The 24984-nt window shown below is 45.9% G+C and overlaps 1 protein-coding gene across 2 annotated transcripts in view; it reads left to right on the forward strand.

Moving 5' to 3' along the window:
• Positions 1-1472: 1472 nt before the first annotated feature.
• The window catches only part of SMAD3 (SMAD family member 3), a 68893-nt gene continuing 45381 nt past the window's right edge, over positions 1473-24984 (forward strand). For both annotated transcript variants that reach the window (XM_036389750.1, XM_036389751.1), the window contains exon 1: positions 1473-1708. In XM_036389750.1, the coding sequence (XP_036245643.1) occupies positions 1503-1708 (206 nt within the window). In that variant the 5' untranslated portion in view covers positions 1473-1502. The remainder of the gene's footprint in view (positions 1709-24984) is intronic.

Raw genomic sequence — 24984 nt, forward strand, 5'->3', positions numbered from 1 at the left:
TGGATGCTGGCTGCTCCAAATCCACAGGCACCCGGAGCTTTGGGATGCCGCTTTCGAGGAGTCTCCCCTGGGTTACTCGGGATCCCGGAGGATGGGAACGTGGGTTGGCAAGAACCCGCGGGCCTGGCAGCTGCCGAGCTGCCCCGCAGGCTTCCCAAATTCGGGCTCGCCGCCGTCCCTTCTGATAGGATGGAGAAAACTGGGAAGCATATCTCAGCTTGAAAACTCAGAATTCGGGAGCCAAGTCCCTCAAAACTTTCACCCTGTTGCTCCTGGGCAGCTGCTGCAGGGAGATGAGATGCAGCTGGAGATGATAGAAGGAACCAGCCTGGTTGGGGGCACCTGCAGAGTCACCAGGTGCCTCTGAGACTCCTTGCTCAGCACCATTTTGGGGTAGTTTAACAGAGAACTGCTGATTTGAGGAGCCAAGGTTTATAATTATATGTTTTTTTAGAACCTGGGCTGCCTTTCAGCATGCTTGAGACCGGGGAGTGTGACAACCCAGTCTGCCCAGTGATGGAAAGTTAGAAACTGGAAATGTACCTGGATGCCACCCTGAGTCAGCCCAAACCGAAGCATCTCTACAAAACACCTAGATGTGAACAAACTGCCGTCCTCTGACAAAAATATTCCGTCTGAGAATTTCTGACCAGCTCCGGTGGTAAACACCTCCAAGGGTGTCCTTTTTGTCTGATACAGGGCAAAAATTATTCGGGTACCTGTTGCTCGGGGTGGAAAGATGAGGGAATGGAATAGTAAATTAAAGGGGTTGGAACAAAAAGCAGCTGATTGTCTGAGAACGGCTGGCCAAGCTGCGTTCAGGTATCAGTGTGGGAATGGACGAAATGCCCGTGGCAGGGGTTGCAGCCACGCTGTGGACCCTCTTGTCCCCTTCCCCTCACTGAGCGGGCTTTACACTTGTGGGGCTTTACACTTGTGTTTATCTTCCTGCCTGCCCTCGGTGCGGTTTGTCCGGGCACCTCTCCTTGTCCTGCTCCTGGGCGTTTCTGCCCTCGCCGTGGGCCCCGCGGAGCGCGATCCCTCTCGGGGAGCCGGGGCCTCCGCGGGCGGCGATTGAGGCGCGGAGTTCCCGGCGGGCCGGCCGCCTCCCCGCCCTCCTTCCATCCTCCCTCCCTCTCTCCCTCCCTCCCTCCCTCGGCGGCGTGTTTGGGAGGGAAGGAGGGGGTGGAAGCCGGGCCGGGGCGGCCAGCAGGCAATTTGCATGAGAGACAGACTGGGAATGAGCTGGAGTGGGCGCCTCTCCGCGCACACAGAGCGGGGCAGGAGGGGGAGGAGGAGGGAGCTGCTGCCGCCGCCGCCGGGGAGAGGCGGCGAACTCCGGGCAAAGTTTGGAGCCGCGGGCCCGCGGCGCTGAGGCAGCGGCGGGCGGGGAGCGGCCGGGCCGGGCAGGGCCGCGCGGTGTGAGGCGGCGGCGGGCAGAGCGCGGAGCCGGCGGCGGGCAGAGCGCGGGGCCGGCGGCGGGCGCTGCCGGCACAGCCAGCATGTCCTCCATCCTGCCCTTCACTCCTCCCATCGTCAAGCGGCTCCTGGGCTGGAAGAAAGGCGAGCAGAACGGGCAGGAGGAGAAATGGTGCGAGAAGGCGGTGAAGAGCCTGGTGAAGAAGCTGAAGAAGACGGGGCAGCTGGACGAGCTGGAGAAGGCGATCACCACGCAGAACATCAACACCAAGTGCATCACCATCCCCAGGTACCGGGGTGCGGAGGGCGCGGCCCCCGGGGTCCTGCGGGGTGCGGGGGAGCAGCGGGACCCGCAGGGACCCTCAGGGACCCCCGAGCTCCGGCACGGCCGGGACAGGGCTCGTTTGGCGTCCCGGCCCTGCCGCACTCGCTGCGGTGTTGGTCCTCTCTGCCTGCTCCTTATCTAGTTAAGAAAAACCCCGTAACCGGCTACAGAATTGAATTACTCTCTAGTAACGAGAGAGAAAACATGCCTCGAGCCGAGATCATAAAAACGAAAAAAAAGTTGGAAGCGCTGCGGATCAGTTCCACTCACTGAGGGTGCTCTCATTGTCAGAAGTTTCAGCGTGTTCTCAAGTGCTGTTGCATTACGATTTTCTTGTGATTAGTGCGTCAGGAAAACGGTTTTGTTTGGGTTGTTTGGCTTCTTCCTTATTACTCCTCTCAAGGGGTGATTTAGAGCCCTGCTCTGCTGATGTTTTCGAGTTACTTTTTAAATCGGGAATGCAAATGGCAGAGCTGAAGGAGGTCGTTTGGAGTGCAAAAAACACCCCACACATGTGAGGGTGAATACAACTGATTTTTTCCTCCATTTTTTGAATGAACATAGATTTTATTTTTAGTCTGCATTCTGAACTCGATCCGCAGGGCCATCATAAATCATAAAAGACGTGTATAAAACTATCCCACCTAAGAATAATTTTCCAAGTAACTTTCAAATGGCTGCCCACAAGTGGTGTTTTATTGCTGCAGATTGTTGATTTCTGTGAGCTCAGCCAGATGACTGCTGGGTCTGTTCCTGATTGTTGTTTCAGAGTACTTTTTTTATTTAAGCAAAGGCCAAAGTTCATTCCAAATATTTGAATGCTGCATAATTGTGTGCTTCTGCGTGAGAAGATATCTGTGTGTGTGTGTGTATTCATGCTTCTCCCTGGCACAAACAAATGTATGCTTTCTTGGTTGTCAGAATGATTTAATATGCAAGAGCTGATACAAAGCAGCATCTGTTGCATGAAAAAGTGAAGCAAGTAGCTTAGAAATGTGGATGTTTGGAGCTCCTAAAATTTTCTTCCAACAACTGCAGTGTTTTTTTAAAGGAAAAATAAAGCCTCCTTATCTTTTTTGGTGCTGAATGACTGTGGCTAAGATTTTGGCCAGTAATGCAAATGAGAGCTCTCAGCCTTTGTTAGAGTTGCTCCGGCTTCTACTTGGAGCAGAAATCAAAACCTGTAGAGCCACCACGCAATACAAACGCCTTAAAACCTATATTTTTAAAGTTCTTGGTAAGCAGCTTGCTTTCCACGTACATAATTCACTGTTTAAAGCACTTCCCTGAAATATTTACCATTTCAAAAGAAGAAAATTTCTGTAGCAGCCCTGCTGCTTGTGACCTGGGTATTGTGTCTGGCTGATGCTGACCCGTTAGGGAGCAGAGCATGAAGGCCCCTGGAACTTCTGTGACTCCTAACAAGGGGGTTTAGATAAGGAAAGATTTGATATTTTATAATTTAAAGGAAGAAAAGAGTTAGGCCAAACACAATGCTTTATTTAAAAAAGAAGTAAAGGTTGAAAATAAATAACAACACAAACATAAATCACAAGTCATGAATACTCACCTTCAGAGATTGTCCTGGCTGTTCCTCCTCTGTTAAAGAAAATCTGTGCAGAAATTAAAACATTTGATGTTCATTTATGACACTGAGCCTGGATCCTGCAGATCTCAAACCTCGGTGTGGGGGAGGCATCAGCCTGTTTTGGTGGGAGCCCCTTGTACCTTGGCATTTGTTTTAAACTCAACTTCATGTCTGCTTTTTTATTGTTCAGAAATGGCCGTGGTTCGGTTTTCTGCACGGAGATGTTCATATCTGTGTGTCAGAGGTTGGGGAATGGAGCACAGAAAGATCTCTCTGAAGTCAGTGCAGAGCTGCAGCTCTGACCAGGCCTTGTGACTTTAAGAGCTGTGCCTTTTCCTCTGGGCTGCACTGCTTGTCCTAATGTATCTGTGAATCTGATTACTGTGTCATCTGAAATTAGTGTTTGCAAGACGATTTTAGCCTGGTTTTAGCTTGCTGTTTGTTATTTTCATTTAATAATTTTAACGTATGTCATTTTACTATTTACTCAAATAATATGTTGGGGAGGGGGGAAAGGGGGAAAAGCATCATTAAGGATTAGCTCATGTTGTGCATTGTCTGTAATGCATCAGTAGACTGAATTACAGTGGAGCCATGCCAGTGATGACTCTGGCCCAGCAGGAGCAGGGTAAGTCCAAAATTAGCTATTGTATCCATGAGACAGAGCAAGTTTCACATGGAAAAGGGCTCGAGCTTTGCAGAAACATTGCTTGTGGGAATGAGGGCTACGCAGCAAATTCCTGGGCTGATCAGGTGGGATTGTTTGAAGAAAGGACAGGAAAAAAATATTTGTTTTGTTGTATGGCTGAGGAATTAGAATAACAAATGTATTCCTGCTGTCATGTTTATCTGCTGGGATCTGGAAGCATGTACTGCCTGCTATCTCCTGACAGATTAGTAAACAGGGATTAGTTTATTTGCTTGTGTATTTGCTCAGCATGTGTTACTTCTGCAAGTGCTCCATTTCTGAGGTGTGACAGACATCCCAGGTTTTCTGTTGGGAGAGCCTGTGGCAGACAGCAAAAGGCTGGAGAGGCCTTCAGGGATTTCAGTGTGACTCTCCTGGCAAGAAGGATTTTTCCTTCTTGTTTTCACTGCTGGAGAGGAGGAAGTCATTTCCACCTGCAAAACTCTGCTCTCAGACCATCTGATGGTTTCTGGTGGTGCTGCTGCTGCACAGGAGAGCTCCTTTAGAGGCTCTTCCTTCCCTCCTTCCTCCTCTGGGCTCAGCTGCCAAAGCCCATCCTGCCCCAGCAGGACCTTTCTTTGAACCTCTGTGCCCCGAGCTGGTGCCCTTTGGTGTCAGAGCTGACCTAGTGAGTCCTGGCTCTCCCTGGCAGAAAGGTTTTTTCCTCCCAAAGTATCGGGTGATAGAAGTTGAGAGCACACATTCTTCTGCCCATTAAAATGCATCCTTTGTCACAGTTGCTTATCTTGAAAGCCCAGCTTTCAGGATGAGCATTTTTATCACTTTTCAGACCAAGCTGGGCACAAGTGTGCCATTAACACCTACCCAGCACAGGCAGCTGGGTGTTTGTGGCTTCTCTGCTTTGCTCTGTGAGCAGGCAATGATCTGCTCCAGCTGGTGCCTCTGTTCTCTTCTGGGACCCAAAAATGCGGTAAGAATGGCCCCTACATCTGACATTCATACAAACCTGAAAACCCTGAGTTTCTAGCACTGTTCTGAGCCGAAGAGAGGCCGTTTTGAGCACCTGAGAAACCAGCAGCATTTGCCCTGGAAATGAAGTGTGATGAGTGTTGAACTCAACATTTTTAGGGTCTGATCTACAGAAACCAGACCATGTGATGGGCACTCAGTAATTTCTACAAGCTGTGCAGTATCTGTAGTCTTGCTTTATGAGATAGTAAATGCTTTGTTTCAAGAGCTTTAGTGGTGCTACACACACAAAGACATAAATCTCCTGACGTTTTGTAATATATTTTCATATGCACATTTTTCTTTTGAACTCATTACTGTATTTATTTGTTTTGGTATCACCGGTGGTTTTAGGGGAGCCAGGATTCCTGTATGTAAGGAACACCTTCTTTTAAGTGGTGGGTTGTATTTTTTTTTTTTTTTTAATTTAGAAAACAGTTTTGAAGAGAAGGTGGGTGTTATTTCTTGTGGAACTCATCTGATAAGGGCAGAATGTACCAATTAAAATGGAAACATGGCACATTTGCTTCTTAGAAGCCACTGAACAAGGTGTTCTTAAATTATTTACATTTTGGTGGGGAAAACCGGGGATAATACACAAGGAACTTAATGAATAAGGATAATAGAGAAGGAACATAAATATTTCAGAAACATCTTGGGTGTGAGCACAGCTTCGGCTGTGTGGTAGTTGACCACACAATATTTACAGGACTTGATCACGTTCTCAGGTTTGAGGTGATACCAGAAAAATAGGAAAGCTGTGAGGATGTGAAGTAGCAGAGCTGTCTGCAAGACCCTGAAGGATGTTGTGGTTTCACATCATGGTGTGATTTTGGGGTCATTGGACTTGCTCCTTGTGGGTCCCTTCCAGCTGGGGATATTCTGTGACTCCACACTTCTTTTGGGGCTGCCCACCTGATGCAGTAACCAGCAAGGACCAGCCACAGCTTTGTGTGTCCATGTGAAATTTACTTATTTTTCAATGTGGTTTCAAGCTACCTTGTTTTCAGTTCTCTGTCCCTGAGTGTGAGGAGCTTTAATATTTCATGGCTTGTCTGGGAGTGCCTGCAGGGCTCAGTCCCGGTGTGCAGGGTGGTTACAGCCCAGTCCCTGTGTGCAAACACCCCTGGCTGCCATCCCCCTGCTCAGCTCCATCCTGCCGGGGATTTTCCTGCTGCAGACCCGCGTCAGTGACCTCTGTCCTGCCCGAGCTTTATGGGCAGGGTTTACAGCCCCGCCCGACCTTTGTGCTGCTGCAGTGCCCTCATCAGCCCGGCTGCGGTGGCCTCTGTGGGACAGGCAGGTCAGCTCTGGAGGGGAAGGTGCACTGAGTGCACATGGGCCTGAGCCTGACGGGAGCGTTTGGGCCCTGCTCTTGGGCACAGGGTGTGACTCTTGGCATGTCCTGTGCAGGGCCAGGAGTTGGACTCTGTGATCCTTGTGGATCCTTGTGGATCCTTTCCAGCTCAGCTTTTTCTGTGTGATTCCATCACTTTCTGCCTGCAGTCCTGCTTGTCCATCAGTGCCCATCTCATCTCATCTCAGGCCAACCTCCCCTCTCTGGGTATAGGTTTCTGCTCCCTGCACCCCCTCCAAGTGTTTCTCCCCCCCTTGCACTTGTTCCTCCCTCTGACATCAGCCCGGGTGATGTGTGTGGAGTTGTTGTATTGCACACGATGGCATTCCCAAAAACAAAGCACTGCTGTCAGGCTGGAGCAATAATGTTGGTACAACCAGTTAGGGGGCAGCTACACACTCAGTTATTGTGGCAGAGACAAGGAGCTGGAGAGGAGGGAGGCTGGGGAGCAGTTGTGCTCCCTCCCCTCCAGAGTTGCTGCTGGAATAGCACAGCAGCCATTTATTAAGGTGTCTCCTCTGTTTTGTAATTTCTCGTGCACTCACTACCATTCAAACCCTTTTGCCAATATATATATTTATTTTTTTACCTGAGTTGTCTAGGGCAGCTCACACTTTGCATTAAGACCAGTGATAAAACTCCTGTCTTGAGAAACAACTGGTGTGTTTATCCAGGACACTGAGGGGCTAAGAGGAAAAACTTGGTTTTGCCATTTGTCAAGATGCTTTCAGATATTCATATCTCTGTCTTCTGCCCTTTCTCAAGAGACTAAAAGAGTTAAAATAGCTTCTGAAGGGACTCATGATGTTCTCATTATATTGTGTAGTAAGTGTTGAATCTGTGTGAAATAAAATGTTTAAAATGGTTGCTTAACTTTCATAGCATTAGGAAAAGACCCTGAATATCACAGTCATTTATATATAATGAGAAATAAATGCAAAAAATTGGTGAAATAAGGAAATACACACTGTACAGGATTATCACATCAGGGATCCAATTAGAACAAGTTCTTCTAATAAATATTGGTTTAATAATGTAAACTTGTGATTGCTATATTATTACAACAAAAATAAAATTAACGAGATTTAATGGACTGAGCAGCCATTAATTTTCACTTGTTAATTTTTTAGGAATTTCTAATGCTGTTAGATGCACAGTAAAGCCATTATCCTGCATGAACTACTTGATGAAATAAATAGGGCCAACAAGTGCTCGAATTAAATTGAAATCAGTTTTTATTCCCAAATTATCTCTTTCTGTTGTTTGGGTTATTTTTTTATGATTACTATGTTTTAGCTTTCCTCTACTGAGGCAATTAAATTTTCAGGGATGGGATGCAGCACTCCTCCAGCCAGGCTTATGAATAGTCCTAATTAACTTTAGTCCTTGTGTGCCTTGATGTGTTTGTAAAAATCCCTTTTGCAGTCCCCAGCTGCGTGTGCTGGTGGGCAGGGAAGGGAGGAATGGGGGTGAAGCCAGGCCAGAGGTTCCTGTCCAGACCCTGCAGTTCCACGGGGCGACTCCACCGGGTCCAGTCGCGTTTGCTGATTCCTTTTGGAATTGGTGATAATTGCACAGCTTTGTTAGCCGAGGAGCCAGTAATGTGTGGATTGTTGCAGTAATGCTGCTTTTAAAGGTGTTGTGAAGCCTTTCAGACCGGATCCTCATTTGCTGGCATCTCTTGGCCCCCAGAGTGAGGGGACTTGCCCTTAGGGGAGTTTGGCTGCTCCAGGTCCCGTGCCTCTGTACAAGCAATACAAAGGCAAAGCTCTTTTTTTTCATCTCTTAAAGACTCAGCTCATCAGAGGACACAACTGGGAATGGGAATAAACTATTCCTGCATATTAATAGCAGCCCTCTTAAAAACCCTACCAAATAAAATCAAGGGTGACCCTTAACTTCACAAGAGCCCAGCCAGGTAAGAAATAACACCCTGCTTTTTGAGGAGTCACCCAGGGATCGTCCGAGCTCCAGTAGGAAATGTTGGTTAGCTAAGGAAAGCTAGGATGTTGTAGCTGCACAGTTCCAGATACCCGCATTTGTTCATTCAGCAGCAAGGGAGGGTTTTGTGTGTGCTGCAGAGACTTCTGACAGCAGCTGCTGTGGAAAACATGGATTGTATCTCTGACTGCTGAGCCTTGTGAAAGAACGTGCTTAGAACTCCAGTAAAACCTACCTGGCAGAAATGGAGCCTGTGTGAGTCTAGGGAAGGTGAAGAGGTGATCCTGGTCAGTGTCACAAAAAACATCCTCACAGCTCACCTGCTGTTCACACGGGCTTATGAGGGCAAGGGGGGGACATGTGCCAGGCGGTGCAGCTGTGCCCTGTGTGTGCCCAGACTGTCCTGGAGCACCTGCACAGGTGGGCCGGGTGCCTGACCCGGGATGGGACCGTGGATCAGCTTATGGAGAGCAAGGGTGTGAATCCTGGAGAGAGGGACTGCAGTGGGGCAGGGGGCAGGATCCTCCCCCTGGGCTTCTTGCTTTCTCCTGGGTTCTCAGGCTGGGAATAGTGGGTGAACCTTCCTTAGCTCACTTGACTTGCAGTTGAGAATTTCAGTAAATTTTCCTCACACACTGCGTCAGAGGAAAGGTCGGAGTTTCTCTCTGCGCTGGTGACGTTCATTAACCATAACTCAATCTTTTTTTAAAAAGGAAGTCAGAACAGAAATTTCCTCCTTTGTGGTGAAGCTGCAGCCAGCAGTGGTTGAATGATGGATGCTGACACTGACTCTCCTTTTTCACAACAAAAGAGGAGAAACTTTGTCCTTCCTGTTTTAGTTGCTTGAACATGAAAAGAGAAATTCACTTACTCTTCACACATGTTAGATTCATAAAAATATTGGGCTGAGAGGAGGACATCTGTGGCACGTGAGAATGCCTCTGTTCCTGTGTTGAATGTGTGACTGTTGTTGCTTTATCTACTTAACAGCTGGAGAATTCTTTTTTCCCCGAATTTCCTTTCCCTCCATTAACTGGAATTTTAGTGTTGCTGTGTGGGAAGACAAAGACCCAACTACAAGAACCTTTAATTTTGTTATTCTGAGCAAGACCAGATGTGTTTTTTTTTCATAGGGGTACAAAGTCTATGGTTTCCACACATATGGAACTGTACAGAAAGGTCCTTATTATTTGTTGAACAAATTGTTGTTCCTGAGATGCAGAGCCAGTTTGTAGCACATGTGTAACAAACAGTATCTGAAAAATTCTACCCGTGTTTAAAAAGCACTCAGGCTAAGTGAAGGCTAATAAGCAGCTGGAGGCTTTCCCCCCTCTTTCTGTGTTTGTGTAGTTACATAGATTTCAGTAAATTTATTTCCAATTTACAGGCAAGTGAGGGAGAGTCAGGCCAGCACAGGAAAGCAGTGAACTGAAAACAGGGGAGAGGTGTTTGTAGGTTGAATATTGTTCACTTTTCTCTTCTAAATTCAGGGAGTTGGTGGCTTGGGTTCTTGGCAGGATTTGAAGCCTGCCCAGCAGAGCCTGTGAGACCTGGGGGCTCCAGCCCCAGGAAGACTGAACTTGTCAGGCCTGGGCTGGAAATGTGGCAGGAAGCCAGGCAGGGTTTAGCTGGAAGTTTGGTGAAAATGACACTTCTCTGCAAAACATTTCATTTTCAGAGGAGTTCACTGATATTTCAGGGTTTGCTGATGGGCACTGGTGGGGCTGGGCAGAGACCCTCCACATTTGTGGCTGAGGTACCTCTGGAGTGGGTGATCCCGTGCCTGGGCAGAAGGCAGCATTGGCACTTCTGGGTTTGTTTTTTTCCTTTTTTAAACCATTTTAACCAGCTTTCAAACCAGTGGTGAAGCTTTTATTCTATTGTGCCCCTGCCCCACAGCTCCACAAGCTCAGGAAGCAGAAATGTTTTTAGATAAAGCCCCCCACAATTACAGGCCTTGAACTCAGGAGAGCACAAGGTCTGCTCATGACATCTGTCCCTGCTTTCCCCACAGTCAGCAGCCTGTGGGATACAAAGTCTGGAGTAGTTGTTGATGCTGGCCTGGAACCTTCAAGCAAAATTCCAGTGAGCCTGGAGATGCTGGATTAATGAGCTTGTAAGAGTTCCACAGGCTTGGGATGGGCAGACTTAGAGATGACCTGGCTGTTCTATCTCCATCTCTGCTTCTTGCACCTAAATTTACCTGACTTACTCAGTATAAGCTTCACTGTCAGCCAAATCTGTCCATTGGCCTGGTTTGTGTCATTGTTTTCTGATCAAAATGATATATATTTTTTAATAAACAGTTTTTGCACAAGAATGGTAGAAAGCTCAAACCAGATGTGAAACCACTGCGGTAGAATGAAGCTTTACACAGCAAATTGGCAAATTTTAAAGAGCAGATAATCACTGTCTACTTTTGGAGCTGATACAACTTTCTAGCTGGTTTCTGTTGCCAGTAAAAGTCTGCTGGCACTCTGCAAACTGAGGAGAGCTTTGCTCTGAATTCGGTGCCATAAATAACTTGTGTGTAGGTAGACAGCTGATCATTGAAGCTTTTCCCCAAGCCTGGTTTTGCTTGTTTGGGAGAACTACAGGCTGAAAGTTCAGGTATAGAATTGCAATTGCATCTTTGTTTTTCCCAATCATAACTGAATAAAGATGGGGTTTCAGTTGGGGATTGCTGCATAATGAATGCACGTTGTGGTTAGGGAAGGCTGAAAATACCAGGGTTTGTTCCACACCACTGTGTAACTGTGAGCAAAGCCCTGCACCCTGCTTGTACCTCAGCTACCTCCCAGGTGCAGTCCTTGCCTGTCAGGGAATTTAATTACAGTTGGGAAAGCTCTTCAATCCCAGGATTTTAAAAACCTGTTGCAAACCCCATTACCTTGCTGCTTTAAAAAGCTTTCTGCTGCTCCCCAGCAGCAGAAAATGAGTACACCATCTCATTTGTACTAAGAAAGCAATTTTAATTTTTGTTGGAAGCTCTCTTTGAAAACATGTAGGTGCTACGTCAGTGAGAATATTAGAATTCCACAGATGTTTAGTGGTAAACCTTGGCTGGGTTTACCTAATATTTATCTATTCATCTCTGTAGCAGTGCCTCCTGTACACATGGAATATTTTGACTGGTTGATACAGCATCATACCACAGAGTTCTGCTCCTGACTCCAGTCTGAGGTCTGTTAGCACAAGTCCAGGGGAAACTCTATACATGTAGCCTCATGTTTTCAGTTAAGTAATATTCTATAGCCATATATGAATTTAATGCCATCCAAATACAGGATGGTAAATGAAAAAAATGTGTCTGTTGCTGGTGGGCTTTTACAGCCAGGACCTGCAGCAAAACCACTTGGAAAAACATAATTTCTGTACCTATAGCTGTGTCTTTCACTGAATGTTTTGGCAGCCTCTGATATTGAGTGCTCACATCTATTTGCTTCAAAGCTCCTTTGCATCTGAAGACTTTGTGGGCAATTGTTCTGAAAGAGATGACTGAAAACTAATAGCTGGCCATCTGGCTGGAAACAACATTATTAATTAAACGTTATCTTTTAAATAATTTACAAGTTTGAAATAAATGCTCTTTTCAAAGCTGTTGAAGCAAGATGAATTTGAAGCCCTGCTGTGGGAAACAGAGTATTTAATGTATCTCTTCACTAAAATTAAGGACGGAGAAGTAACATCTGAGATCAAGGTTACTTAGATTAGCTGAGAGCAAAACAGCCTCTGGATTTTTTCCCTGTGTGTTTTACATGGTTAGTTTCCTTGAAGGAGAACAATTAAGCTCCAAAGCTGGCAGCTACTCCCATTTAGAAATAATAATAATAAATCTTTACTATACAATATTCATTGAGTCCTCTTAAATGCCTTTTCATTATGTGCTTTTGAAGGGAGAGCATTTGTAGCCTCTCATTTTATACCAGAGTTCTGATCTTAAATCCTTTCTAGCAGAAGGATTTTTACCCTCTCTTGCTGGTGGGGAGAGTGAACCCTGAGAATGGGGTTGACTTACCTGGGGCTGATGGGGGCAAAGGGCTCTTGGCTGCAGACATCCTAAGGCCTGCTGCAGTTTCCATATCAGGACTGAAGTGGCATTTTCCTGTGCTCTGGATGGAAAACAGCAATCAGTTCAAAAGCTGCTCTCTCTGAGTTACACCGGTGATTTGTAACATGGGGACTTTACATTCATAAAGCTAATTTCCAGCTAAATAGAGGAAGAAGCCTCTAGCGTTTTAGAATCGTGGACTCAGAACGGTGGGGATTGGAAGGGACCTTCCAAGCTCATCCTGTCCAGCTCCATGGATGTCCAGGGCCATCTTTTACAGGGGTTACTCAGTGCACCCTCCAGCCTCCCTTGGAACACTTCCACTGCTGGGGCATCCACAGCTTCTCCACACAAAAGAAATAAGAAAGTGCTGAGGATACCCCTCAAGAGATGCAATTTCATTTTTTGTCCATTTTTTCCAGGCTTAGGATGAGCATGGAGCCTTTCTGCTGTGGTTTCTCAGTACCTTAAGGGTCCCAGCAATTCTTTTTGAAGTGTCTGAGTGACCCTAGAACCAGCTGTAATTCAAACCTATCCATATTGCAGTTCCTGGTGGCTGCATGTGGAAAATATGTGTATTAGGGTATTGGAACAGAGTAGCCATTTAGATGGATAGAAATTCATGAAGAGAGCACCCTTAAATAGGGTTGAAAGAATAGTTCCATGTAAACATCCCCTCTGCTTCCTCCCTTTACTTCTCCATTTGTTCTCTGGTGGGGTTTGTGGTGTAAAACAAAGTTGGTGCCAGACACAAATGAACCCATGGAGCCAGGGAAGGTCTTGGAAGTGCTGGCCTGGAGTGGGGTCCTGTGAGTCCCTGCTTTGCCTGCCAGGCTCTGCTGGTTTGAAGGCCCTGCTGGGGGAGCTGCTTCTAAACAGGAATAAAAATAGCCATTGGAGTGTTCTGATTTTAGAAAGAAAAAATAGCATTTATTGGATTATGATTGGCTGATGACTTTGAAGCTGGAGACAGTTTTATATTACAGAGCTTCTCACTCTGCTTATTCTCTCAGTTCCTGTTCTCCCCCCTCCCCTTTTCTTTTTCCTCTTTTCTTGCTTTCTATTTTTAGGATGGCATTTCAGAGTTTCTGCTCTACTGCCAGACCAGCTATTCCAGAAGAAAGAGGAAAGGTGGGAGGTAGAGCTAATGAGCACTGTTATTAATTTGGCTTTTGAGTTGGTGTTCAAAGTTTATATGTTTCCAATTTGTCTGACAGTCAATGAAAGATCTGTTTGTGCTTGAAGCCATTGATCATGCACATTTGACAGTCTCTCCAGTAAAAGAGAGGAGAGCAGGAAGTTTAGGACTGGAGAGGGGCCATTAGAAGTTTAAGGTCAATGTTATATTTTGTTGTATGTGTATGTATATATTTAGTATGTAAAAACTTGTATCCCATAGAATTAGCTTCAAGTGGAACATGGTATTTAATTAATTATTCTGTGGAGAAAAAAATGTAACTTCATTAAAAAATGGTAATGGTCTATTACCACTGGAACAAAACACTTCTTTAGTGTTACATATGCCCACATAAATAAAATAATGGGCTAAAGGTTTTCCAGTCAGCTCTAAAGCTGATCAGAGTTGCTTTAAGGCATAAAAGCAGGGAGGGGGGGTTTTCAGGAGTACCCTGGTGGGTATGGATGAGACATTCCTGCACCCTCCTGGGAAGGGCTCTGGTGCTGGGTGGCCTTGGTGCTCAGAGTTGTTCCCTGAGCTGCAGCTGCCCAGAGGCTCTTGGCTCCTTTGTGCCTTTGGGACTTGCATTCTCCTATGTGTGCTTTTCTTTGTTTATTTGTGTAGGGGTTGGGGTGGCTTTTTGTTTTTTTTTTTGTTTAAATATTATTTTTCTCCCTTGTGCTGTGGCTGAGAACCTTAAACAACGGGGGAAGATGGTTATTAGGAGGGCAAGGAAGGGGACAGAAACGTTCTTTGTTGTGAAAGCAAAGGGCGTTACTCAGTGTGAATGTGTAAAACGATCCAGCCACGGGGTCTGGGGTTTGAACCTGACTGGGTTATTGGTTCAGTAAATCACATTTTTCACCTGTGTGAGTTTGGGGCCGTCATTTTTGCACGTGCAGAGCAGCTCTGAATTTACATCACTGTGAGAGAGGAACTGGGGAAACACAGAAGGCTTGATCACACTTTTGCTTTAGGATCACCTCTTGATTTTACAAATCCTGTCCCATTTCGTTCTCAATTTTGCTTTGCAGTCCTTGTGCTACTTGGAGCTCTCCAGGATATTTTTCTAGGCCCATTTGAGAGTTCAGTGTTGTCAAAAGGTGGCCGAAAGTTGGTCCAGTGTAACTGCCCATGTAATGTATTGCTGCAAATTAAATAACCCAGGAATTGTTTTTGGAAGACAAGGATTAGTTCAAGACACAGCTCATAACTTTTCTACCAGTGATTCAATAACTTCTCCTGTTGGTTAAAAGTTGCACCTCATGTCAAGTTGGAGGCAGTGCCAACTTGCAGGATATTTTTTAATTTAATTTTTTTTTTCAGCAATGAAGTTATTACTCCAAGGTACTTATTCCTTTAAAAATAAATATGTTTTAGAATCAACAGGAGACAAACAAATCCTGTGCTTCACAAAGCTGATCCAGTTTGTTTTGTGGCTGTCAGGGACTCTGAGGAGCGCTGCCTAATCTGAATCCTTTGGGAATTCAGTGTACAGCCTTGCCCACAGGATAACCTTTCTCCAGTTTAGCTTTCTGCTGTTATCTCCTGGCACAAAAGAGTGGAGGAGAGAGCCAGTCAAGTGTTGAAAATTTGTCTATATTTATATCTCCTGCTGTGGTTTTCAGGCCTGAAGAAGGTGACTGAGGAAACCCTGAGTGTGTGTGCTGTGAGCAGCTCACGGGGGTGAATCTGCTCCTGGAGGTCTCTTTTGGGAAGTTTTAAATGAAGTTTTTCCAGGCTGAAGAAGCCAAAAGCCACTGTGAATGTGTGCAGTGGGCTGGCAGATGCAGCTTGGTGTAGCAAGGGGCATTATGTTGGTGGAATGAGATAACAATAACCCCTGCTTTTATTTGTCAATAATTTTTTATCTTTTACTTTAAACCCAAATATTTTCTTCATATGCCAATAAATGGCAGAGTGGATTTGGACTGAGCAGCCATCTCTGGCTGTGCTGCTGAGCTGTTTGGAAGCCAAATTAATTAACAGAAATGACAGCTCTGAATGTCTGATTTCCATGTACCTTTATACTGTCATATCTCTCCATATTATGATAATGATACATCGGTAACATAATTTCATTTCTGGTTCCCACCTCAATGAGTGGAGCTCCTGTTACCTGCAAACCACTGCAGGAATGTTCCCCCCCGGTGAACGTTCCCCACTTGTCTTTGAAGGGTGTCACCGTGCTGAAGGGGTTTGTTTCTCACATCCCACCCCGGGGACCGGCAGTTTCCTGTCACCTTCGCTACCTGGGATTGTTCAATGCAAGTTTTTGCTTCGGCAGCAGATGGGTTTGTCACGTTTCGTGGTGAACAGGCACCTAACCACATGCACAAGGCACTGCAGCTGGCCACTCGGGGACTGTGCTGGAGGTGACAAGCACCGAGGGTGCGAACCCCGATGCCTTTTGATGTCCCCTTCAAAGAAAACGCTGAATGCTGTTTATTGTGTGAGGTGAGCGGCCCGTTAGTGGCCATGTCCTTTAATGAAGAACTTGAGCTCTTACATTATCCTTAGTCTGGCACTTCTCCTGAGTGTTGAAAGCGTTTCTGTGCTGGAGCAAGGTGTTACAGCAAAGTCAAACGTGGGTGCAAAACCGCCTGGGTGTAGCAGGGATTTGGCATCATCGTGTGGAACGTGAGGAGCTGAGTGACCCTTGTGCAATGGATAAATGAAATCCTGCTCCATCTTCTGAACGAGTCTGGCTCTGCAATTCGGGCATTCCTTGCACAGAGATAATTAATTGAACGAGAGGCAACACTACCTGGCAGTTGCCTAATCTTCCTTCTCATGTGCAATAATCTGCGACCCAGATGTGTTTGACAATGCAGATGTGAAATGCTATAACTTTATGGCACTCTTTTAATTTACTGAAAATCAGCTGCAGCACCCAGGTTTTGTCAGAGATGAGATTATTTCAGAATGTGGACGTGCAAATGTCAATGACAGGAATTGTGCCTGGAGTGTACTGAAAATACACTCCTTGAAATGTTTTTCCTTTAATTTACATCAAAAGAATCTTGTCTAATTTTAACATATTGTTGCCATCGGGTGGTGGTGTCCATATGCAGCTCCAGTCAATGCAGCACTCCTTTCCTTGTGTCTTTGCCTCCACTGAAGCCACTCATGAAATTATTTCAGCTAAAACCTCTCATTCCTTGGAATTTGGGCTCTTCCTCTGCAGTACATAAAGTGATAGATCAGCACCTAATAAAAGTGGGATTATGTCTGAGCTGGAAATAAGTAGAAAGAGCCTACTTGTGGAAATGACAGGGCTTGCTTGTCGTTACAGATTTAACAATAATACTTGTAGTAACTCCAGCAAGGTGAGGGTCTTCAGAGGGCTTTGTCACAAGCTGCTTTTTACTCCTTGCAAACTCTTTAGACTTTGGCTGTTCAAACTGTTCCAGTGCTCTCTCTGCAGTCATGCAAATATCACAAGCTGTTCAACTTGTTCATTTATTTTCTTGGAAAGGCAGAGAGGAAAAACAGCCTGAACTTGCACCCTGCAGGGAGCTGTGCAAAGCCAGGCTAAGGATTCTGGGGGGGAGCTGTGGGGTTTTCTGTTCTTTTGTAGATGAGACTTTGCTTTCTGTCATCTCTTAGCAAATAATGAGTAACAGTGATGGAGACATGAAATCTGGAAGTGTTTATTCCAATTGTGTGTGAAGCAGAGTCATCACCAGAGCCAAGTTTCTCACGGGCTGGTCTGGTTTGTGCCTGGGGCAGGAGTTTACAGCTATCTTGGTAATAAAGGCTCGGGGCCTCTGCTATTTCTGCTTCCCAGGTTCCCTGAGCGTGGCAATTACTGTCCCTTCTGGGATCAACACCTGTCTCTCATTTCCAGCAGTAACAAAGGACCCTGCTCTATAAAACCCTCTGCTGGTTGTGTGTGCAGCACTTTGCTTTTATGGTCCAGGGCTGGAGGACACCACAAAAGCAGATAAAAGCCAAGTGAAGCCGTTGCTGCAGTAGGCCTAAAACAAACTTTAAAAATCGTGAGGTTTTTCCTTCCTTCCCTCGTGGTTTATTTTTGTCTTTCTTTTTTACTGTGGGGGAGGGGGTATGTGGTGAAGATCTATCTCTAAACACAAACACTAACATTTCAGTGGGGATTTTGCACTCTGTTGTCCGGGGATTTTTTAATCACCTTCCCCACTTTAAGAACTGCTTTTTTAAAATCAAGACTTCCACCAACTCAGTCCTGCAAACCTTCCCATGGCCACCCTTGTGTCCATGGAGAGCTGGAGGAAGCTCCTTTTCCCTGTGCAGCCTTAGCATGAGTAATGATGGTCCCAGCACATTCACACGTGCTCCAAGTCCTTCAGGTTCTGAAGGATTTTGCCAGACTGAGCCTCCTGTAAGTCCGTGGAACTGATCACATGTCAGAGTTTAACCCTGCCATTCCCTTCCTGAGATCTGCAGCCTGAGCTGGTATCACATCCATGTGTTTCTGAGAGGTGCTTTCCCTGCAGTAACATGGCTCCAGTTTTATTTTTCACTCTCCACAGCAGATCTATTTAACAGCACGGTTGCTGCTTCTTTGGACTCTAAAAGCATTTTGGACAGGATTGCTCATAAAGTGATTTTTCAGCTTGCAGTGACTGCAGTCTGCTTACTAAACATCTATTTACTACTTTCCTTCGGCTTTTAAAGAAAGTGGAACATCAGATCATCAGTTTAACTCCTTGTTTCCAGTATTCACATCTCTGTGGGCCAGCAAATGTAAAACAAAAGGAGGCATTGGGGGCTGAGTGAGGATGTGGCTTCATGTTACAGCACTGATTTAGGTAGAACACCGTTAAATGGCATAATCCATTTCTGGCTGTCTCTGAGTTTGCTGCAGTTCTGAGTCTCTTTTTATCTTTATGGCAACAGGACCACCCACTCTAATACCTTGTCAATGGTGCACTTTTAAATCAGAGCTTGTGGGTGGAGTTTTGACCTCTATTGAAACCAGTAACCTGGAGAAGTGTACCTTTCAGAAATGCATCCTGTCTTTAAATAAAGATACCAAGACAGACATTCCACTATGTTAGTTTTTCTTGGTTTTTGTTTTTAACAACTAATAATCTCCTCACATTAAAAAAAAAATAAAAGTACTATATTCCAGCTGCAATTGGCCCAGAGTCATCTTACAGCATTGCTTCATTTTACCTCTCTTGGCCGGACTGACAAATCCTGCAATATTCCCTTTTCCCCCTTCAATAAATATACTTCATACTCTGCTGGGATTCAGACCTCACTCATTACTGTCTTATTAGAAGCAATGGATTGAGACTCTCATATCTTTTAAGGTGTTTTCTTTTGCCCTAAACTGTTTGTGTGGGTTTATTTTTACCAAGCTGATTGCTTTACTGAAATCTAAAAGCATTATATTTAGAAAATTACCTTTTATCAACCAACTTTCTCCTCTAACAAAGGAATTTAACAAAATTTGAGAAGATTTGAAGCTAGATTGCACCTTAATTCTGTGGGGGTTTTATCTTTTTCACTGGAGAGAAAATGTAACCCTGTGCCTGCCTGTAGAAGTCTCCCACCAAATGATATTAAATCGGGTGATGATGGTAAATTTTGTCTCATGATGGGTTTTTAAAAATGTTTTGGGTTGTGTGCCCTTGTGGCTTGTGCTCCTTCAAAGGACTTTTCTGTACCCAGCTCCAGTAGGAGCAGCAGTGAAGCAAGCCACAGTTGGGATTTCTGTGTGATTCCCACAATTTTAGGAAAAACAGAAATTGAACATCTTTTATCTTCTTTCTTATTTATCTTTGTTCTTATTTAAGATGTAGTAAGATTTTACAGTTCCAGGAGCGGTGTGGGAAAGACAGATATTACCAATGCTTCAAATATTTCTTTTATGGGTAAATTCAGGACAAAACAGTGTCGTGTTTCAGGCTGCACTTAGCATTTCTGCCCTGGGGGAAGAGCAGGGCTGCAGAGCATCGAGGGCTTGCTTGGACAAGCTGCAATGAATGTTAAATAACTGTTTGGGAGCAGCTCGTGCTTTTAACTTCATAAATATACATTGTGGTAATGTTAGAGGAGACCTCAGGATTATAATTATTTGAAATGTGCTTTACAAGTGCTTAGCAAAGCAAAGCAGTTGGGATCTCAGTGAGGAGCACACGCTCCGAGGAGATGCAAGGAATTCTCCTTCATGCCATGGGGTTTAGAGCAGCAGAAGACACCTGCCTGTCCTGTGGCATCCAGCAGGGGCTGGGAGGTGTTGCAGTAGCCCTGGAAGATGTGTTTAAATACATCTCATGATGGCAGAATGATCCTCAGGTGGAGTCCACAGCTGCTGAACACCGGCTGAGCAGCAAATTCTGCTGAACTGAGATTGGTGCCATGAGCTTCTTGTGCCTGGAATGCTGCAGTTCCAGGGAATAATCAGAAATATTCCTTTTGATTGCTGAACTGATGCCCTTGGAAAGCATAAAGGTCTGTGAGCAGAAGGATGAGTTATTTAGCATTTACCTGAGTGGTTCTGGGGTCCAAAAAAGCTCCCTGTGCTTGTTAGTTCAGGGTTCCACTGTTGTGAGTTTGGTTAGATAAAAAGGGCTCCTGCTCTGTGGTGGTTGCCATTCTGTGGAATCTTTTATTTACTTTAATCTTGCATTTAATCTAGTGCAGAATGAACTCTGACACTTTGGAGGCATTAAAGTAGGTAAGATTATAAACTGTTGTGGTGTAAATTGTCAAAAGGTGATTAATGCTGGAAGCTGTTTATTTATTGTGATTGTGTGGACAGTGGCCAACAGAGAGCTGCATTGTTCATTGTGGAGCAAAGCCTGGAGGCAGAGCTTGGGGCATTCCTGTTTCTGTTCAGGGTTTCTGGGACAGAAGCTGTGTGCAGCTGTAGTGTTGCACACACAGAGGAAGTTGGCAGGTTTGGAAAGCTCAGCCCCAGACTCTGGGGCTGCCTGGATGGGCTCCCAGTGGGAATTGACTCCCCAAACATCTTGGGAGCTGAGCTGCCTCTCCAGGGTCACACGTGTTCCCCGTGTGCAGTGACATCTTTGCACTTTCTGGGCTTACCACAACCTCTAGCTTTGACCAGGCACAAAGAAATGTAGAAAACCTTCAAGCTCTGCCCAAACGCTTTTTTAAAATAAATCTGGGGAAACCTGAATGCTGTTTAAAATGGCAAAGTGATTAATTTCCACTTCATTTCTTCAGCTGGAGTCAATACTTTGGACAAGAGCTGCACCCTGGGAACCAAGCATTTAAATGCAGGCTGAGAAGAAAGGAGATTGCTCACATACCTTTTGGCTTGTTTCTGCTCAAAATAGCTCATACAAATGGAAATTGGTGCCCAACTTGCCCTGACTGGACCTGAAGTGAGCCCTGTTCTTTCTCTCAGCATGGGGGGACTGTCACAGCCTGTCCCTAAATAAACCTGATGTGCATTTAATGATGTTTCATTTCTCTGGGGAAATTTTAGGGTTGGCTTGTTCCTATTTGGTGTTCCCCAGTCAGAAATCACATCCAGGGTGCAGTTCATGGACAAGGTCACGCTGCAGCGTTTTCCGAACCCCTGGATTTCCTGGGTGCTCACAGGCAGCAGTTTGTGGTGTCTCCAGCTCTCTGTGGGAGCACATTCCCGTTTTCCTTGCTGTCACTCCTCTGTGCAGCACATGAGCCGTTGTGGTTTAAACTCAGCTCTGCCATGGCATTCCAGGGTGAGCCTCAGCCAGCTCCCAGCTGCCTCTTTCCCAGGCACTCTTAGATCTAAGCAGGGCATGGGACGCACCCGGGATGAGCTGTGGGACACACAGCCCGTTCCCAGCCACCATCCTTCCCAGGGAAAGTGTGCCCGAGGCCGCATGAAAGGGAAGGAGGGAGCTGGGACGGGGCCCCTTGGCTCTGGGGGAGCAGCCTGGGGTGAGCAGGACAATGTGGAGTTCACTTCCTCCTCCGCAGAATGGCCAGGCTCCTCATGTGCTCCAGCAGAATTTATGGGACACTCGGATGTACAGGTTTTTTTTGGATTTTGAAAAGAAGGATCAGCTTGCAGAACTGTTAGATGTTGATGCCAGATGTATTTGGATGTGGTTTGCTTTGTTCTTAAACAATAGACAGTTTTAAAGAAAGAGGAATCTTCCTTGTGCCCATATGTCCCATTGTTTCCACCATGGGTAAAATCCTGGCTACAGGGCTCAGCATTATCATGCTGATTCTGCTGGGAGTGACTCATGCAGCTGGATATTTGTCATCCAGTTTGTGGAGTCTTTGATCTCTGCCCTTCTCTTCTGATCAGATCTGGGATCCTGTGCTGGAGTTGGAAGTTCTGAAGGAGGGAATTCCAGCCCTGCACACCTACGAGGTGCTGGGACTGTTAGGTGTGAGCAGTCAGTTCTGGTGCAGCTTTTCATGGTCCTGTGTTTGCCAGCAGGGATTTCAGAGGGAAATAATATATATATATATTAAAAAATTTCTAGTGGCAGACCAACAGCCTGAATTTAATGAATTTAAAAAAGTAATTTTCAGAATACTCTGAAAGGAACAAAGAAATCCTCCTGGTGGCACTTGCTTTTAATGTCAGCTAAGCATCTCCTTCTTCCATGAGGATCCATAAAATGTACTTTGAAAATGATAGGAAGCTATCAGGAGCTCATGCACCTGAGGATCATTCAGCTTTTTTTTCCTTACTTGGAATTCTCAGGTCTTAATTAGTTTGCCTAAGGTATCGCTGAGTATCTTTGATTTCTCCCTGAAATTCAGGGCTGATGGCTGAAGATGCTGCAACACCATTTCCTGGCTGTGTGACCCAAAGTAGGAGTGAGGAAAGCATAATTGGATTAAATGTTTTCCTTTACCGTTGGAGACATGGATAAATCTGTGTCTTGAGTAGTTTTGTTTTGTCCATGCTGGTTAAAGGTCCTGGGCTGGTGGCTGTGTCACAAAGAGCTGAATAGCAGATGGCAACTATGGAAGTGTAAATTAGCAGCAGCTGACAGATCTGGAGAGCCACTGGTTGTGCTGGGCCCATTCTGGGGTGAAGTGCTAGATACTCCATCAATAGAGGATAGAACTTCTTGGAATCTTTCACTCAGTGAACCCATCAAGAGTTCTTTCTTCTGTCCATTTACACTTCCTCTGGGTGTTCCTTTATTCATCAAAATAACTTGTGTAAGACCTGGATTCTAATTTATGGACAAAAATTCCTAGGCTTCACAGTAGCCAAAATTTGTATTATTGAATGTTTTGTCCTTCTTTCCTGGCCTGTTCACATTCAGGCACACAGAGGTGAGGGAAGGAAGGAGAGTGGGCCCAGTTCCCATCGGAAGTGCCTGGGGGAATTTGGTTCTCTCCAGTCATTTTTTGCTGACTTGGGAGTGGTGGTGACAGGTTTTGCAAGAAGTAACATCCTGTGTCCTTGGCCAAGTGAGTCCTGAATGTGATTCAAGGTTTTTCGGGGAAGTAGTGGATTTAGCAATACAGGACTGTCATACTGGCTCAGCACCGGGGTACCTGCTGCCGTGTCAGGCACCACAGGAGCTTCCAGGCCTTCCCAGAAAGATCTTGGCAAAGGTGGCAGCAAAAAAATCAACCCTCTGGGCCTTGATACAGCAAAAAGAAATACAAATTTTTACCTAGTTTTAGTCAATTACTCAAAATGGCAATCCCATTTTTAAACATCTTTAGTATTGGATTTATTTATCTTCTTTTTTTTTTCCCTCAAAGGGTTACAAAAGTCTAACCGAGTTAAGGCATAACATGAATGGAGTAGAGCAGTGACCCTAAAGCATTTGATGCTTTCCCCAGCCTAATAAATAATTAAATGGATATGCAGACTGCTGTACAGCAGTGTTTGCATGGTGCTGCTTTGCTCCATGACTGCTCCCTAGCATGGAAATGTTACATTAACACTGGGTAAAAGCAAAATACAGGACTTAAAGTCAAGAGAGAGATCAGGTTTGCTGGTAAAGATCTTCAAATCCACTGCTGCTGCAAATCTGGAAATGACTTTTGTGTGCAGCAAAACTTCTCAGGTGTTCCCTTTTCAGCCCTGGAAGTGTGGAGGGAAGGTGTTGTGTGGAAAATCAGCATTTCCAGGTCCCTTTTTGGTCCTGGTAGTGTGGAGGGAAGGTGTTGTGTGGAAAATCAGCATTTCCAGGCTCTGAGGTGAGGCTTTGGTTCCCACCCCTCAGGCTGGGCTCTCCTGGCTGGAGCAAGTGAAAATTGAGAACTGACTGAACTTCATGGTAGGTAAAGCAGTGATTTCAAACACGAGCAATTTATCTGCACATTGTTGAGGATTTATTTGTGGCTGGATTTCATTGTTTGGAAATATTTGTGGTTTTACTCTGAGGGGAGTTCTGGGGGGGGAGCTGCCCCAAATTGCTTCTGCAGCTGCCGGAGGCTCTGTGAGCCTTCCCAGCTCTCCAGGCAGAGCTGCTGCTCCTTTTTCAGGAGTTTTGTCCCATTTTAGCCCAGAGGAGCTGCATGTGCTGCCCCTGGAGCCCTGTTCTGTCCTGCCCAGCGAGGGGGCCTGGCTGGGGGTGGTGGGCAGGGCAGGGAGGAACGGGATGGGAGCTGCTGGGACAGATCCTGGCTCCAAACCTCCCTCCCTGGGCTTCCCATTCCTTCCCTGGGCTTCCCATTGCCTTCCTGTGCTTCCCATTCCCTTCCTGTGCTTCCCATTGCCTTCCTGTGCTTCCCATTGCCCTCCCTGTCCTTCCCATTGCCTTCCCTGTCCTTCCCATTGCCCTCCCTGTCCTTCCCATTGCCTTCCCTGTCCTTCCCATTCCCTCCCTGGGCTTCCCATTGCCCTCCCTGTCCTTCCCATTGCCCTCCCTGTCCTTCCCATTGCCTTCCTGTCCTTCCCATTGCCTTCCTGTGCTTCCCATTGCCCTCCCTGGGCTTCCCATTGCCTTCCTGTGCTTCCCATTGCCTTCCCTGTCCTTCCCATTCCTTCCCTGTGCTTCCCATTGCCCTCCCTGTGCTTCCCATTGCCTCCCTGTGCTTCCCATTGCCTCCCTGTCCTTCCCATTGCCTCCCTGTGCTTCCCATTCCCTCTCTGGCTTCCCACCCCTCCAGGGCACAGGGCCTGTGAGTGAAGCCATCAGTTCTGGGTGGCTCTGGCCCTTTCTGGTGGCAGGGTTGGCTCTGCTGCCCGGGTGGGGGACGATGGGTGGCATCATCTTTGGCATCAGTTTGGAGCTGGATCACCCAGCAGCTGCAGCTGGGAGCTCTCTTTATTTTCAGTCTTTCAGGGATGCAGATCAGGGTCTCATCCCTTTATAATTTCTTGCTTAGAGACACACATATACATATATATATATATATATATATATATTTTTTTTTTTTAATCTGATAATTTTTTCCCTTTTTACTTATTTTTTGATTAAGAAAAAGACACCAGGAGCATCTTTAAGCAGTTAGGGTGAATGCTGAGGTGAGACCCTCCAAATCCATTCTGCACTAAGGGAAGGTCTCTCCCAAGCTTAGGAGCACCAAGAA

This window comes from Molothrus ater, chromosome 13, assembly GCF_012460135.2.
Source record: "Molothrus ater isolate BHLD 08-10-18 breed brown headed cowbird chromosome 13, BPBGC_Mater_1.1, whole genome shotgun sequence".
NCBI lineage: Eukaryota > Metazoa > Chordata > Aves > Passeriformes > Icteridae > Molothrus > Molothrus ater.